We start from the raw sequence: 14,079 nt of genomic DNA, 5'->3' as shown, positions 1-14,079 counted from the left end.
TCAAGGTTCATTTTCTCTTTATTTTTTTTATTAATGTGCAGATATATATTCAGAGTTCAATGATGAATTGGACACTTTGGATAACTCAAGCAACTCCAGTTCAAGCCCTTTGAAGGAATCTACATTCAGTAAGCTTTCTTTTTACCAGTTTGTGGGATTTCAGCAGGTAGAGGTCTGGGAATCATACTTGGGAGTCAAGTAGATGTCATCACACTTACATAAATGAGTAGTTTGTTTCTCAGGTGTAATGCTAATTAGGACAGGTGTGTTTGTCACTCTTACAGAGCCCAAAGGCCAACGGGCACTGTGGTTTTCCATTGCCTCCAGTCAAATGAACAGTTTCATTATTTCTTCCAGCAAATGCAGGTTCTAACTGGGGAGTGGAGATAACTTATTTGGAGACAGACTAAATAACCACAGGAGTAATGGAAGTGACCTTTCATGAGTCTGTTGATTAGAGGTCAGAAACCTGGAGAAGAAATTAGTCTTGGTGTAGACTAAGTTTTGTACAATTTTATTTACATTAATATAAAGGGATATATTTTCCTTAAAACACTAAAGTAAAATAAATGTTTTAATTGTTTAGAATTATAAAAAGAAGCTATGTAAATTCAGTAAATATGTTCATCTTTACTCTTAATTTGAAACAGTAAAAAAAAAATCAGACTGGGGTATGAGAAAGTAAAGATATATTTAGATAAAATTTAAAGAATCTTCCTCACAGAAAGATAGGATTCAATTCCCTGAACAAATCTGAAACTGAAATCAAAGATCAGTTAAAATAGAAAATGGAGAGAAAAAAATAACTCTTTAAAAAGAGTAAATTGATGGAATATTAAATAAGATAGGTAGAAATACTCTGAAATAAATTAAGTCTAAATAATCCCCTCTCATCAATGACTATACTGTGAAAATTTCGTAATAAATGGTTTAAAATAGTGTCCCTAAGGATCAGAGTAGAACTCTAAGGATTTTGCTTCATTCTTTGTCCCTTTCGAAAATTAATTGGTCCATAAAAATGGAGAATAGATGTTCCAGATTTTCTGGGGCAACCCCAAATTCCAACACTCTGTTCTGTTTTCCCTATAAATTCCTGCCTGATAAATAAAATGTCTTGATTTGCAATTGGGAAAACATGAATATTACGCAGTAAAAATATTTGTGCATTTAAACATATGTAGGAAATTCTAGAAGCAATTAATTACTAACTGAGATGAATTTTTAGATGATGGGATATTATGTATCCCCAGTAACAAGGGTGGGGAGGGTCAGTGGGGAAGTGATAAAGGAAAGTTGGACCCTTACACTTTCATGTGGTTACTTCTAGCTTTCTTGGTAAGGGATTTAGGATGATTATGACACAGATATTTTATGAACTTTTTAGCTACTAACAATGGAGTTTCTTTGTTTAGCACCTTTTCTTTGAGAAAAGACCTTCAAATAAACCTGTCAAGTAAATAGTAATATGCAATATTTTATTTTGCTGATGGTATAATAAATGAAGACAGTCTTTACAGTAGGTACAATTGGTTAGATTTTTTTTAAACAAACAAATGAGTGAATAAATAAAAGATCTGCCACAGGAAAATGTTGTTATTTTTATTTTATTGTTTCAGTCACTTTAAAGAGAAGTTTTAGTGCTTCAGGAGGAGAAAGACAATCCCAAAAAAGGTATGTAGACATTGAGCTCCTAGAAATATTTTTAGACTCTGCAGAGCTGAGCTTTTGGTGGCTAAATTGATGCCTGATAACAGAAGTTATGTGGGCATGTGGTACCAGAGGCTATTGGAGCCCACCCTTCCAGAACTGATTGTACTTTACCAAGGAGTGTACTGAGAAGAGCACTAAGCTTGGGCCTGGGTTTTAGTCTGGCTTTGTGATCCTCAGCCACTCAGTTAGTCTCTCTGAGCTCAAGGGTGGCCCAGGGAGGTAGGGCTTCATGAAATCATCTGGAGGTGTGGCTCCTTATACCTTGTTTTTCTACACCCCTGGGGTATAGGTCTTATGCTCATTGCAAACGTGGCAAATGTGGATCACATCACACCCACATCCAGCCAGCAGGAAGTGGGATGGGAAGTAGAGACATGCCCTTCATTTTATGGATATGACCCAGATGTTGTGTTCTTCCCTCCTGCTCACAGATCAGTGGCCACATCTAGCTGCAAGGGAGAATGAATATGTTTGGAGGATTCTGTTTTAAAAGAAGGAATTGTTATTTTGGAATGACTAGCAGTTTCTGCAATAGTTGTCTCTTGGGCTAAGAACTAAAATGAAACTCTTTGATTTGGCCTTTTGCAAGTCCCTGGTAACCTTCATAAGAGCTGTTCAATGGCCTTGGGTGAGGCTGGTGGTGGGAAGCCTGATCATGGTGGTTTTAGAAGTTACAGAGGCAGAGATGGAGAGCAATTGAAGAAAGGAGTGGGCTGACAGTGAGCTGGTAGGGAATGTTTGATGGAAAAGGGCCTTCTAGGATCAGGATGACTGTGGGGTGTGTGGACTGAGGAAAAGCAGCTGATGGAGAGGAGAGATTGAAGATGGTTCCCAGTCTCAGAGCAGCTTGGAGCTAGAGAGCAGGCCTGAAGGGATAGCCATCAACTGTGTCTGGAGAAAGAGAGGCAAAGATAAAATTAAGCTAGAGAGGCAGAGGAGAGGGATATTAGGGAATATTATACTTGGTGTTTTTGATTTTGGACACACAAAGCATTGAGCGGTAGCTTGCAGTGAGCAGCGGCTGGAAGCAAGACCTTAGTTCCCTGACTGGGAATCGAACCCTGGTCACCTGGGTGGAAACCAGGAATCTTAACCGCTAGACCACAGGGACAGCAGCTAGAGTCTAAATCCCCAGTCCTTGTCTGCCTTGTAAGGAGGAAACTGACAAGGAGACAGTTGGTATAGAAGAAAGTAAAGTGTTTACTAGAAAAGCAGAGTAGATGCGGAAAGACACACTGGTGAACTCAGCAAGAGAGTTGCAGAAGTCCCGCCTTTGGGAAGTTTAAATCCTTTATAAGGGGGCAGTCTTCTGGGCCTTTGTCTTCTTGGCCAGTCGACTTGCTTTGACCCCATGGCTAATTTATCTCAGGACCCTCCCCTCCGTATGCACACACACCTCAGTCAAGATGGATTTCATCACAAGGGTGTCTGGGAGGGAAAACAGCAAGACATTATGGTCTGGCCTCCCCTGCCTTTTTGACCCCATGGAGCCTTCCTGCATACCTGTAGTGCTTTCCTTCTTCCAAGGATGGGAAATGTGTGACTTCTTGATCTTCTAACAGAGTTTAGCCCCTCTTTCTTCCTGCCATAAAATTGTCCAATGTCTAGTTATTTACCCTATTCCTGTTGTTTTTCCGTTTTTTTTTTTTACCTTTATTGGAGTATAACTGCTTTACAATGGTGTGTTAGTTTCTGCTTTATAACGAAGTGAATCAGTTATACATATACATATGTTCCCAGATCTCCTCCCTCCTGCATCTCCCTCCCTATCCCACCCCTCCAGGTGGTCAAAAAGCACCGAGCTGATATCCCTGTGCTATGCAGCTGCCTCCCACTAGCTATCTTACGCTTGGTAGTGTATATATGTCCATGCCACTCTAACGCCTCATCACAGCTTACCCTTCCAGCTCCCCAAACCCTCAAGTCCATTCTCTAGTAGGTCTGTGTCTTTATTCCCGTCTTACCCCTAGGTTCTTCATGAAATTTTTTTTCTTAAATTTAATATATATGTGTTAGCATACGTTACCTTTCTCTCTCTTTCTCACTTACTTCACTCTGTATGACAGACTCCAGGTCCATCCACCTCATTACAAATAGCTCAATTTCGTTTTGTTTTATGGCTGAGTAATAATCCATTGTATATATGTGCCACATCTTCTTTATCCATTCATCTGATGATGGACACTTAGGTTGTTTCCATCTCTGGGCTATTGTAAATAGAGCTGCAATGAACATTTTGGTACATGACTCCTTTTGAATTATGGTTTTCTCAGGGTATTGCTGGGTCATATACTAGTTCTATTTGTAGTTCTTTAAGAAACCTCCATACTGTTCTCCATAGTGGCTGTTCCAATTCACATTCCCACCAGCAGTGTAAGAGTGTTCCCTTTTCTCCACACCCTCTCCAGCATTTATTATTTGTAGACTTTTTGATGATGGCCATTCTGACTGGTGTGAGATGATATCTCATTGTAGTTTTGATTTGCATTTCTCTAATGATTAATGATGTTGAGCATTCTTTCATGTGTTTGTTGGCAGTCTGTATATCTTCTTTGGAGAAATGTCTATTTAGGTCTTCTGCCCATTTTTGAATTGGGTTGTTTCTTTACTTGTTATTGAGCTGCATGAACTGCTTATAAATTTTAGAGATTAATCCTTTGTCAGTTGCTTCATTTGCAAATATTTTCTCCCATTCTGAGGGTTGTCTTTTGGTCTTGTTTATGGTATCCTTTGCTGTGCAAAAGCTTTGAAGCTTCATTAGGTCCCATTTGTTTATTTTTGTTTTTATTTCCATTTCTCTAGGAGGTGGGTCAAAAAGGACGTTGCTGTGATTTATGTCATAGAGTGTCCTGCCTATGTTTTCCTCTAAGAGTTTGATAGTTTCTGGCCTTACATTTAGGTCTTTAATCCATCTTGAGCTTATTTTTGTGTATGGTGTTAGGGAGTGATCTAATCTCATACTTTTATATGTAGCTGTCCAGTTTTCCCGGCACCACTTATTGAAGAGGCTGTCCTATCTCCACTGTACATACTCCCTCCTTTACCAAAGATAAGGTGATCATACATGCGTGGGTTTATCTCTGGGCTTTCTATCCTGTTCCATTGATCTATCTTTCTGTTTTTGTGCCAGTACCATACTGTCTTGATTACTGTAGCTTTGTAGTATAGTCTGAAGTCAGGGAACCAGATTCTTCCATCTCCATTTTTCGTTCTCAAGATTGCTTTGGCTACTCGGGGTCTTTTGTGTTTCCATACAAATTGTGAATTTTTTTTTCTAGTTCTGTGAAAAATGCCAGTGGGAGTTTGATAGGGATTGCATTGAATCTGTAGATTGCTTTGGGTAGTAGAGTCATTTTCACAATGTTGATTCTTCCAATCCAAGAACATGGTATATCTCTCCATCTATTTGTATCATCTTTAATTTCTTTCATCAGTGTCTTATAATTTTCTGCATACAGGTCTTTTGTCTCCTTAGGTAGGTTTATTCCTAGATATTTTATTCTTTTTGTTGCAATGGTAAATGGGAGTGTTTTCTTGATTTAATTTTCATATTTTTTATCATTAGTGTAAAGGAATGCCAGAGATTTCTGTACATTAATTTTGTATCCTGCCACTTTACCAAATTCATTGTTTAGCTCTAGTAGTTTTCTGTTAGCACCTTTCGGATTCTCTATGTATAGTATCATGTCATCTGCAAATAGTGACAGCTTTACTTCTTCTTTTCTGATTTGGATTCCTTTTATTTCCTTTTCTTCTCTGATTGCTGTGGCTAAAACTTCCAAAACTATGTTGAATAAGAGTGGTGAGAGTGGGCAACCTTGTCTTGTTCCTGATCTTAGTGGAAATGCTTTCAGTTTTTCACCATTGAAGATGATGTTGGCTGTGGGTTTCTCATTAATGGCCTTTATTATGTTGAGGAAAGTTCCCTCTATGCCTACTTTCTGCAGGGTTTTTATCATAAATTCGTGTTGAATTTTGTCCAAAGCTTTCTCTGCATCTATTGAGATGATCATATGGTTTTTCTACTTCAATTTGTTAACATGGTGTATCATGTTGATTGATTTGTGAATATTGAAGAATCCTTGCATTCCTGGAATAAACCCCACTTGATCATGGTGTATGATCCGTTTAATGTGCTGTTGGATTCTGTTTGCTAGTATTTTGTTGAGGATTTTTGCATCTATGTTCATCAGTGATATTGGCCTGTAATTTTCTTTCTTTGTGACATCCTTGTCTGGTTTTGGTATCAGGGTGATGGTGGCCTCGTAGAATGAGTTTGGGAGTGTTCCTCCCTCTGCTATATTATGGAAGAGTTTGAGAAGGATAGGTGTTACCTCTTCTCTAAATGTTTGATAAAATTCGCCTGTGAAGCCATCTGGTCCTGGGCTTTTGTTTGTTGGAAGATTTTTAATCACAGTTTCAATTTCAGTGCTTGTGATTGGTCTGTTCATATTTTCTATTTCTTCCTGATTCAGTCTTGGCATGTTGTGCATTTCTAAGAATTTGTCCATTTCTTCCAGGTTGTCCATTTTATTGGCATAGAGTTGCTTGTAGTAATCTCTTATCATCTTTTGTATTTGTGCAGTGTCATTTGTTACTTCTCCTTTTTCATTTCTAATTCTATTGATTTGAGTTTTCTCTGGTTTTTTCTTGATGAGACTGGCTAATGGTTTATCAATTGTGTTTATCTTCTCAAAGAACCAGCTTTTAGTTTTATTTATCTTTGCTATCGTTTCCTTCATTTCTTTTTCATTTTTTTCTGATCTGATTTTTTTTTTTTCAGTACGCGGGCTTCTCACTGTTGTGGCCTCTCCCATTGTGGAGCACAGGCTCTGGACGCACAGGCTCAGTGGCCATGGCTCACGGGCCTAGCCACTCCACAGCATGCAGGATCTTCCCAGATCCGGGCAGGAACCCATGTCCCCCACGTGCGCAGGTGGACTCTTAACCACTGCGCCACCAGGGAAGCCCTGATCTGATTTTTATGATTTCTTTCCTTCTGCTAACTTTGGGTTTTTTTTATTCTTCTTTCTCTAATTGCTTTCGGTGCAAGGTTAGGTTGTTTATTTGAGATGCTTCCTGTTTCTTAAGGTAGGATTGTATTGCTATAAACTTCCCTCTTAGAACTGCTTTTGCTGCATTCCATAGATTTTGGGTCGTCGTGTCTCCATTGCCATTTGTTTTTAGGTATTTTTTGGTTTCCTCTTTGATTTCTTCAGTGATCACTTCGTTATTAAGTAGTGTATTGTTTAGCCTCCATGTGTTTGTATTTTGTACAGATCTTTCCCTGTAATTGATATCTAGTCTCATAGCGTTGTGGTCGGAAAAGGTACTTGATACAATTTCAATTTTCTTAAATTTACCAAGGCTTGATTTGTGACATGATCTATCCTGGAGAATGTTCTATGAGCACTAGAGAAAAATGTGTATTCTGTTGTTCTTGGATGGAATTTCCTATAAATATCAATTAAGTCCATCTTGTCTAATGTATCATTTAAAGCTTGTGTTTCCTTATTTATTTTCATTTGGCTGATCTCTCCATTGGTGAAAATGGGGTGTTAAAGTCCCCTACTATGAATGTGTTACTGTCAATTTCCCCTTTTATGGCTGTTAGTATTTGCCTTATGTATTGAGGTGCTCCTATGTTGGGTGCATAAGTATTTACAATTGTTATATCTTCTTCTTGGATCGATCCCTTGACCATTATGTAGTGTCCTTCTTTGTCTCTTCTAATAGTCTTTATTTTAAAGTCTATTTTAAAGTCTATCTGATATGAGACTTGCTACTCCAGCATTCTTTTGGTTTCCATTTGCATGGAATACCTTTTTCCATCCCCTTTTAGCCTGTATGTGTCTCTAGGTCTGAAGTGGGTCTCTTGTAGACAGCATATATATGGGTCTTGTTTTTGTATCCATTCAGCCAAGCTGTATCTTTTGGTGGGAGCATTTAGTCCATTTACATTTAAGGTAATTATCAATATATATGTTCCTATTCCCATTTTCTTAATTGTTTTAGGTTCGTTATTGTAGGTCTTTTCCTTCTGTTGTGTTTCTTGCCTAGAGAAGTTCCTTTAGCATTTGTTTTAAAGCTGGTTTGGTGGTGCTGAACTCTCTCAGCTTTTGCTTGTCTGTAAAGATTTTAATTTCTTCATCAAATCTGAATGAGATCCTTGCTGGGTAGAGTAATCTTGGTTGCAGGTTTTTCTCCTTCATCACCTTAAGTATGTCCTGCCAGTCCCTTTTGGCTTGCAGAGTTTCTGCTGAAAGATCAGCTGTTAACCTTATGGGGATTCCCTTGTGTGTTATTTGTTGTTTTTCCCTTGCTGCTTTTAATATGTTTTCTTTGTATTTAATTTTTGACAGTTTGATTAATATGTATCTTGGCATGTTTCTCCTTGGATTTATCCTGTATGGGACTCTCTGTGCTTCCTGGACTTGATTAACTATTTCCTTTCCCATATTAGGGAACTTTTCAACTACAATCTCTTCAAATATTTTCTCAGTCCCTTTCTTTTTCTCTTCTTCTTCTGGAACCCCTATAATTCGAATGTTGGTGCATTTAATATTGTCCCAGAGGTCTCTGAGACTGTCCTCAGTTCTTTTTATTCTTTTTTCTTTATTCTGCTCTGCAGTAGTTATTTCCACTATTTTATCTTCCACGTCACTTATCCATTCTTCCGAGTCAGTTATTCTGCTATTGATACCATGTAGAGTATTTTTCATTTCATTTATTGTGTTGCTCATCATTGCTTGTTTCATCTTTAGTTCTTCTAGGTCCTTGTTAAATGTTTCTTGCATTTTCTCTATTCTATTTCCAAGATTTTGTGTGTGTGTGTGTGGTACACGGGCCTCTCACCACCGTGGCCTCTCCTGTTGTGGAGCACAGGCTACAGACGTGCAGGGCCAGCAGCCATGGCTCACGGACCCAGTCATTCTGCGGCACGTGGGATCCTCCCAGACCGGGGCACAAACCCGCGTACCCCGCATCGGCAGGTGGACTCTCAACCACTGCGCCACCAGGGAAGCCCTATTTCCAAGATTTTGGATCATCTTTACTATCATTATTCTGAATTCTTTTTCAGGTAGGCTGCTTATTTCCTCTTCATTTGTTAGGTCTGATGGGTTTTTTCTTGCTCCTTCATCTGCTGTGTGTTTTTCTGTCTTCTCATTTTGCTTATCTTACTGTGTTTGGCGTCTCCTTTTTGCAGGCTGCAGGTTCGTAGTTCCCATTGTTTTTGGTGTCTCTCCCCAGTGGCTGAAGTTGGTTCAGTGGGTTGTGTAGGCTTCCTGGTGGAGGGGACTAGTGCCTGTGTTCTGGTGGATGAGGCTGGATCTTCTCTTTCTGGTGAGCAGGTCCACTGCCAGTGGTGTGTTTTGGGGTGTCTGTGGACTTATTATGATTTTGGGCAGCCTCTCTGCTAATGGGTGGGGTTGTGTGCCTCTCTTGCTAGTTGGTTGGCATAGGGTGTCCAGCACTGTAGCTTGCTGGTCATTGAGTGGAGCTGGGTCTTGGTGTTGAGATGGAGATCTCTGGGAGATTTTTGCCGTTTGAGATTATGTGGAGCTGAGAGGTCTCTTGTGGACCAGTGTCCTGAAGGTGGCTCTCCCACCTCAGAGGCACAGCACCGACTCCTGGCTGCAGCACCAAGAGCCTTTCATCCACACGGCTCAGAATAAAAGGGAGAAAAAGTAGGTAGAAAGAAAGACAGAAAGAAAGAAAGAAAGAACGAAAGAAAGAAAGAAAGAACGAAAGAAAGAAAGAAAGAAAGAAAAGAAAGAAGGAAGGAAAGAGAAAGAACGAATGAAAAAAAGAAAGAAAGAAGAAGAAATAAGGAAGGAAACAATGGAGGGAGGGAGGGAGTAAGGAAGGAAGGACGGAAAAAAGGGAAGAAAGAAAGAAAGAAGATAAAATAAGATAAAATAAAGTAAGATAAAATTAAATAAAGTTATTAAAATAAAAAATAATTATTAAGAAAAAAATTATTTTAAGAAAAAAAAAGAAAACGAACGGATACAACCCTAGACAAATGGTGGAAGCAAAGCTATACAGACAAAATCTCACACAGAATCATACACATACACACTCACAAAAAGAGGAAAAGGGGAAAAATTAATATATCTTGCTCCCAAATTCCACCTCCTCAATTTGGGATGATTTTTTGTCTATTCAGGTATTTCACAGATGCAGGGTACATCAAGTTGATTGTGGAGCCTTAATCCGCTGCTTCTGAGGCTACTGGGAGAGATTTCCCTTTCTCCTCTTTGTTCTCACAGCTCCCGGGGCTCAGCTCTGGATTTGGCCCCGCCCCTGCATGTAGGACACCGGAGGGCGTGGGTTCTTCACTCAGACAGCACGGGGTTAAAGGAGCAGCTGCTTCAGGGACTCTGGCTCACTCAGGCCGGGGGGAGGGAGGGGTACGGAGTGCAGGTGATCCTGTGGCAGCAGAGGCCGGCGTGATGTTGCACCAGCCTGAGGCGCACTGTGCGTTCTCCCGGGGAAGTTGTCCCAGGATCATGGGACCCTGGCAGTGGCGGGCTGCACAGGCTCCCCGGAAGGGGGGTGTGGATAGTGACCTGTTCTTGCACACAGGCTTCTTGGTGCCGGCAGCAGCAGCCTTAGCATCTCATGCACGTCTCTGGGGTCCGCGGTTCGTGACGTCTCTGGAGCTCCTTTAAGCAGCGCTCTTAATCCCCTCTCCTCGTGCACCAAGAAATAAAGAGGGAAGAAAAAGTCTCTTGCCTCTTCAGCAGGTCCAGACTTTTCCCTGGACTCCCTCCCGGCTAGCCATGGTGCACTAACTCCTTGCAGTCTGTGTTCATGCCACCATCCCAGTCCTCTCCCGGCATCTGACCAAAGTCAGAGCCTCAGCTCCCAGTCCTGCCCCCTCCAGCAGGGGAGCAGACAAGCCTCTCAGGCTGGTGAGTGCTGGTCGGCCCTGATCCTCTGTGCAGGAATCTCCCTGCTTTGCACCCCGCACCCCTGTTGCTGTGCTCTCCTCTGCGGCTCCGAACCTTTCCCCCTCCGCCACCCGCAGTCTCTGCCCGAGACGGGGCTTCCTCATGTGTGGAAACCTTTCCTCCTTCACAGCTCCCTCCCACTGGTGCAGGTCCCGTTCTTATCCTTTTGTCTCTGTTTATTCTTTTTGCTTTTGCCCTACCCAGGTACATGGGGACTTTCTTGCCTTTTGGGAGGTCTGAGGTCTTCTGCCAGTGTTCAGTAGGTGTTCTGTAGGAGTTGTTCCACGTGTAGATTTATTTCTGGTGTATCTGTTGGGAGGAAGGTGATCTCCACATCTTACTCTCCACCATCTTCCCCTCGTCCTATTGTTTCTTATTTTGAAGTGTAGGTCTCAAAATGTAGACAGGAGGCTGGTCATAAATATGTAGCCCAGAGCCCATTTGTCTCTTGCCTCAGGAAATGTAAACAGGAGGCTGGTAGTGAATGTCTGGCCTGGAGCCCATCTTTTTTTGCACCAGGAAATACGAATAGGAGGCCGGTTGTAAATGTCTAGCCTGGAGCCCATCTACCTCCTGCCTCAGTTTCTGTTTATTAGATGATGTTCCAGCTCACTGTTGAGAGGACGGTCTAGTCTGAGGAGTGGGATCAACTGGTAAGAGCCAGCGTTGAGATGGCAGGGGACTGAGCAGGGACAGGCAGAGGGCTGCCAGCAGCTCTGAGTCTATGGAAGCAGTGCAGGCCAGGCCATGTGTAAGTGGGTGTGCTTTACCAGTCAGGCTTTGTGGATACAGGAAGAAACCTGACTCAGGCTGACTTATGCCACAGCGGGGTTCATTGGAAGGCTTTCAAGGACTCACATAATTAGGGAACTTGTAGAATCAACCTATGAAGGGATAGGAGCCAGGTCAGCCCCTGAAGTCTGTGGAGGAGGCACTCCTGGAAGACTTGTCAAGGCTCTAATGCGGGCCTGAATGAGCTCTCAGCTTGTTTGCTTTGTCTCTGTGTCGCCTCTCTTAGGATCCAGTGTCCTGCAACAGAATTGGGTTGGCCTGGCTTGGATCAGGCCCTATTCCCTGCTGTGGAGAGGTCTGAGCCCCTTCACTGGCAGCCCCTTTGGGTCCCTCGGGGGCCTTGCCACAGGGAGCAGGTGTGGATGCCTAGCAGTCCAAATGGGACCACAATCACTGCTGGGTATGAGGGTGCCAGGAAGAGCATAAGGGAAATGAATTTCAGAATGAAGAACCTGCCTAGTGAAATCTTGAGGGCTTCAGTTAGGTGGCAAAGGAAGGGTCACATAGAAAATATTTTTTTTTGTTTTGTTTAGTCAAATACACAACATCACTGATAACTTTATCTTTTCCAAGTGAGGGTCAGGAAGGGTTAGGGTGGAGCCTTTTTACTTCCTAAATCTTTTCTGATGTCACTAGAAACAAAACCCAAGGAAACCTATCAGACTGCATAATATACCAGCAGGATCACTATATCCTGAAGGACCTCTCCCACTTCCAATCTCTGGATGCCCACCCCAACCCAGCAGCTCTGCTTCTACTTGCTGTAGACAAGGAAGCCACACACAGGAGCCTGGAACATGGGAGCTCTTGCCTGCTCAGCCCAAGAAGTGAGGGGACAGGTGTGGGAGATGTGAGCCTGGCCGTGGAGCTGGGGGTCTGAGCGGCACCATGGAGTGGGTATGTCCTCCTCAACTCTGGCACCAGAGCTTCTCTACCTTAACCACATCATGAGTTCAGTAGACTTTTGTGAGCTGGTCTGGAAATCTGTCCACTGCCTGCATGGGGAAATGTTCCATGTGTTCTTCTCAAATAACTAACAAGTGCTCTTTGGAATCTAACTACTCCCTTTTAAGGTTTGTGATTATTTATATTTTTAAGAACATTATCAAAAGGTTTTTCCTCTATGATTGGATGTTTTACTCAGTGATACAAAGTTGCATAAATATATAGAAGAGATGCAAAACAATTATTTTAATACAAAAATAAATTATGACATATGGGTGAACTCCCTAATTAAGAGAATTTTATATTAAGATGGAAATTTTCAATCAGGTGAATTTAGGAATCTTAGCATTGCCAAATAAATCTAGTCCTTTTTTCTAAAAGGATTCATGGAAAATTGGCTTGTTTGCAAGAGTTCAGCTATTTAAAAACAAAGGAAACATATGTATTAGAGCTTGAAATGCTTTTTAAAACCTAGTCATTATCTAAACATTTTTAGAAAATTGGGTAAACTAGAATAATCAGAAAAAGGAAGTTCAATTTGAATCTCATTGAAAGAGAGATAGTACAGAGTGGGCTTTAACTTGGGGTTAACGACCAAGTTAAACAGGCAGAAAATGGAAGATGGTCCAGACGTTGAGGTTGATGAATCAGCAGGAGCAGGCATAAGTAAACAGGTGAATAAGGTCTGAGCTAAAATAACATGTGCAAAGCTGTGCCATGTGTGGGACAGTGTGACATGCCATCAGGCAACACATTTTGGTTTAAGGCAAGCTCTCTTCTCTCAAGGAACTTACGATGGAGGGGAGACAAAGGCAGACTTAAGAAGAAAATAAATGACAAAAAGCCTATGATTCATACCAAATAAGAGGAGAGAAAATTAATAACTTTTTTTTTTTCTTGATGAGTCTGGCTAATGGTTTATCAATTTTGTTTATCCTTTCAAAGAACCAGCTTTTAGTTTTATTGATCTTTGCTATCGTTTCCTTCATTTCTTTTTCATTTATTTCTGATCTGATTTTTATGATTTCTTTCCTCCTGCTAACTTTGGGGTTTTTTTGTTCTTCTTTCTCTAATTGCTTTAGGTGCAAGGTTAGGTTGTTTATTCGAGATGTTTCCTGTTTCTTAAGGTAAGATTGTATTGCTATAAACTTCCCTCTTAGAACTGCTTTTGCTGCATCCCATAGATTTTGAGTCGTCGTGTCTCCATTGTCATTTGTTTCTAGGTATTTTTTGATTTCCCCTTTGATTTCTTCAGTGATCACTTCGTTATTAAGTAGTGTATTGTTTAGCCTCCATGTGTTTGTATTTTTTACAGATCTTCTCCTGTGATTGATATCGAGTCTCATAGCGTTGTGGTCGGAAAAGATACTTGATACAATTTCAATTTTCTTAAATTTACCAAGGCTTGATTTGTGACCCAAGATATGATCTATCCTGGAGAATGTTCCATGAGCACTTGAGAAAAATGTGTATTCTGTTGTTTTTGGATGAAATGTCCTATAAATATCAATTAACTCCATCTCATTTAATGTATCATTTAAAGCTTGTGTTTCCTTATTTATTTTCATTTTGGATGATCTGTCCATTGGTGAAAGTGGGGTGTCAAAGTCCCCTACTATGAATGTGTTACTGTCGATTTCCCCTTTTATGGTTGTCAGTATTTGCCTTATGTATT

General features: G+C 41.0%; 1 protein-coding gene across 1 annotated transcript in view; it reads left to right on the top strand.

The window, feature by feature from the left end:
• Positions 1-14,079, top strand: part of NEK10 (NIMA related kinase 10) — a 309,256-nt gene that overhangs the window by 185,673 nt on the left and 109,504 nt on the right. Inside the window, exons 29-30 of the mRNA XM_067753539.1 lie at positions 42-128; positions 1,617-1,671. Coding sequence (XP_067609640.1) covers positions 42-128; positions 1,617-1,671 — 142 coding nt within the window. The remainder of the gene's footprint in view (positions 1-41; positions 129-1,616; positions 1,672-14,079) is intronic.

The sequence above is a fragment of the Pseudorca crassidens genome, chromosome 10, assembly GCF_039906515.1.
Source record: "Pseudorca crassidens isolate mPseCra1 chromosome 10, mPseCra1.hap1, whole genome shotgun sequence".
NCBI classification, from domain to species: Eukaryota; Metazoa; Chordata; class Mammalia; order Artiodactyla; family Delphinidae; genus Pseudorca; species Pseudorca crassidens.
Note: the sequence above shows the minus strand (reverse complement) of the source record. Positions and strands in the feature narration are given on the sequence as shown.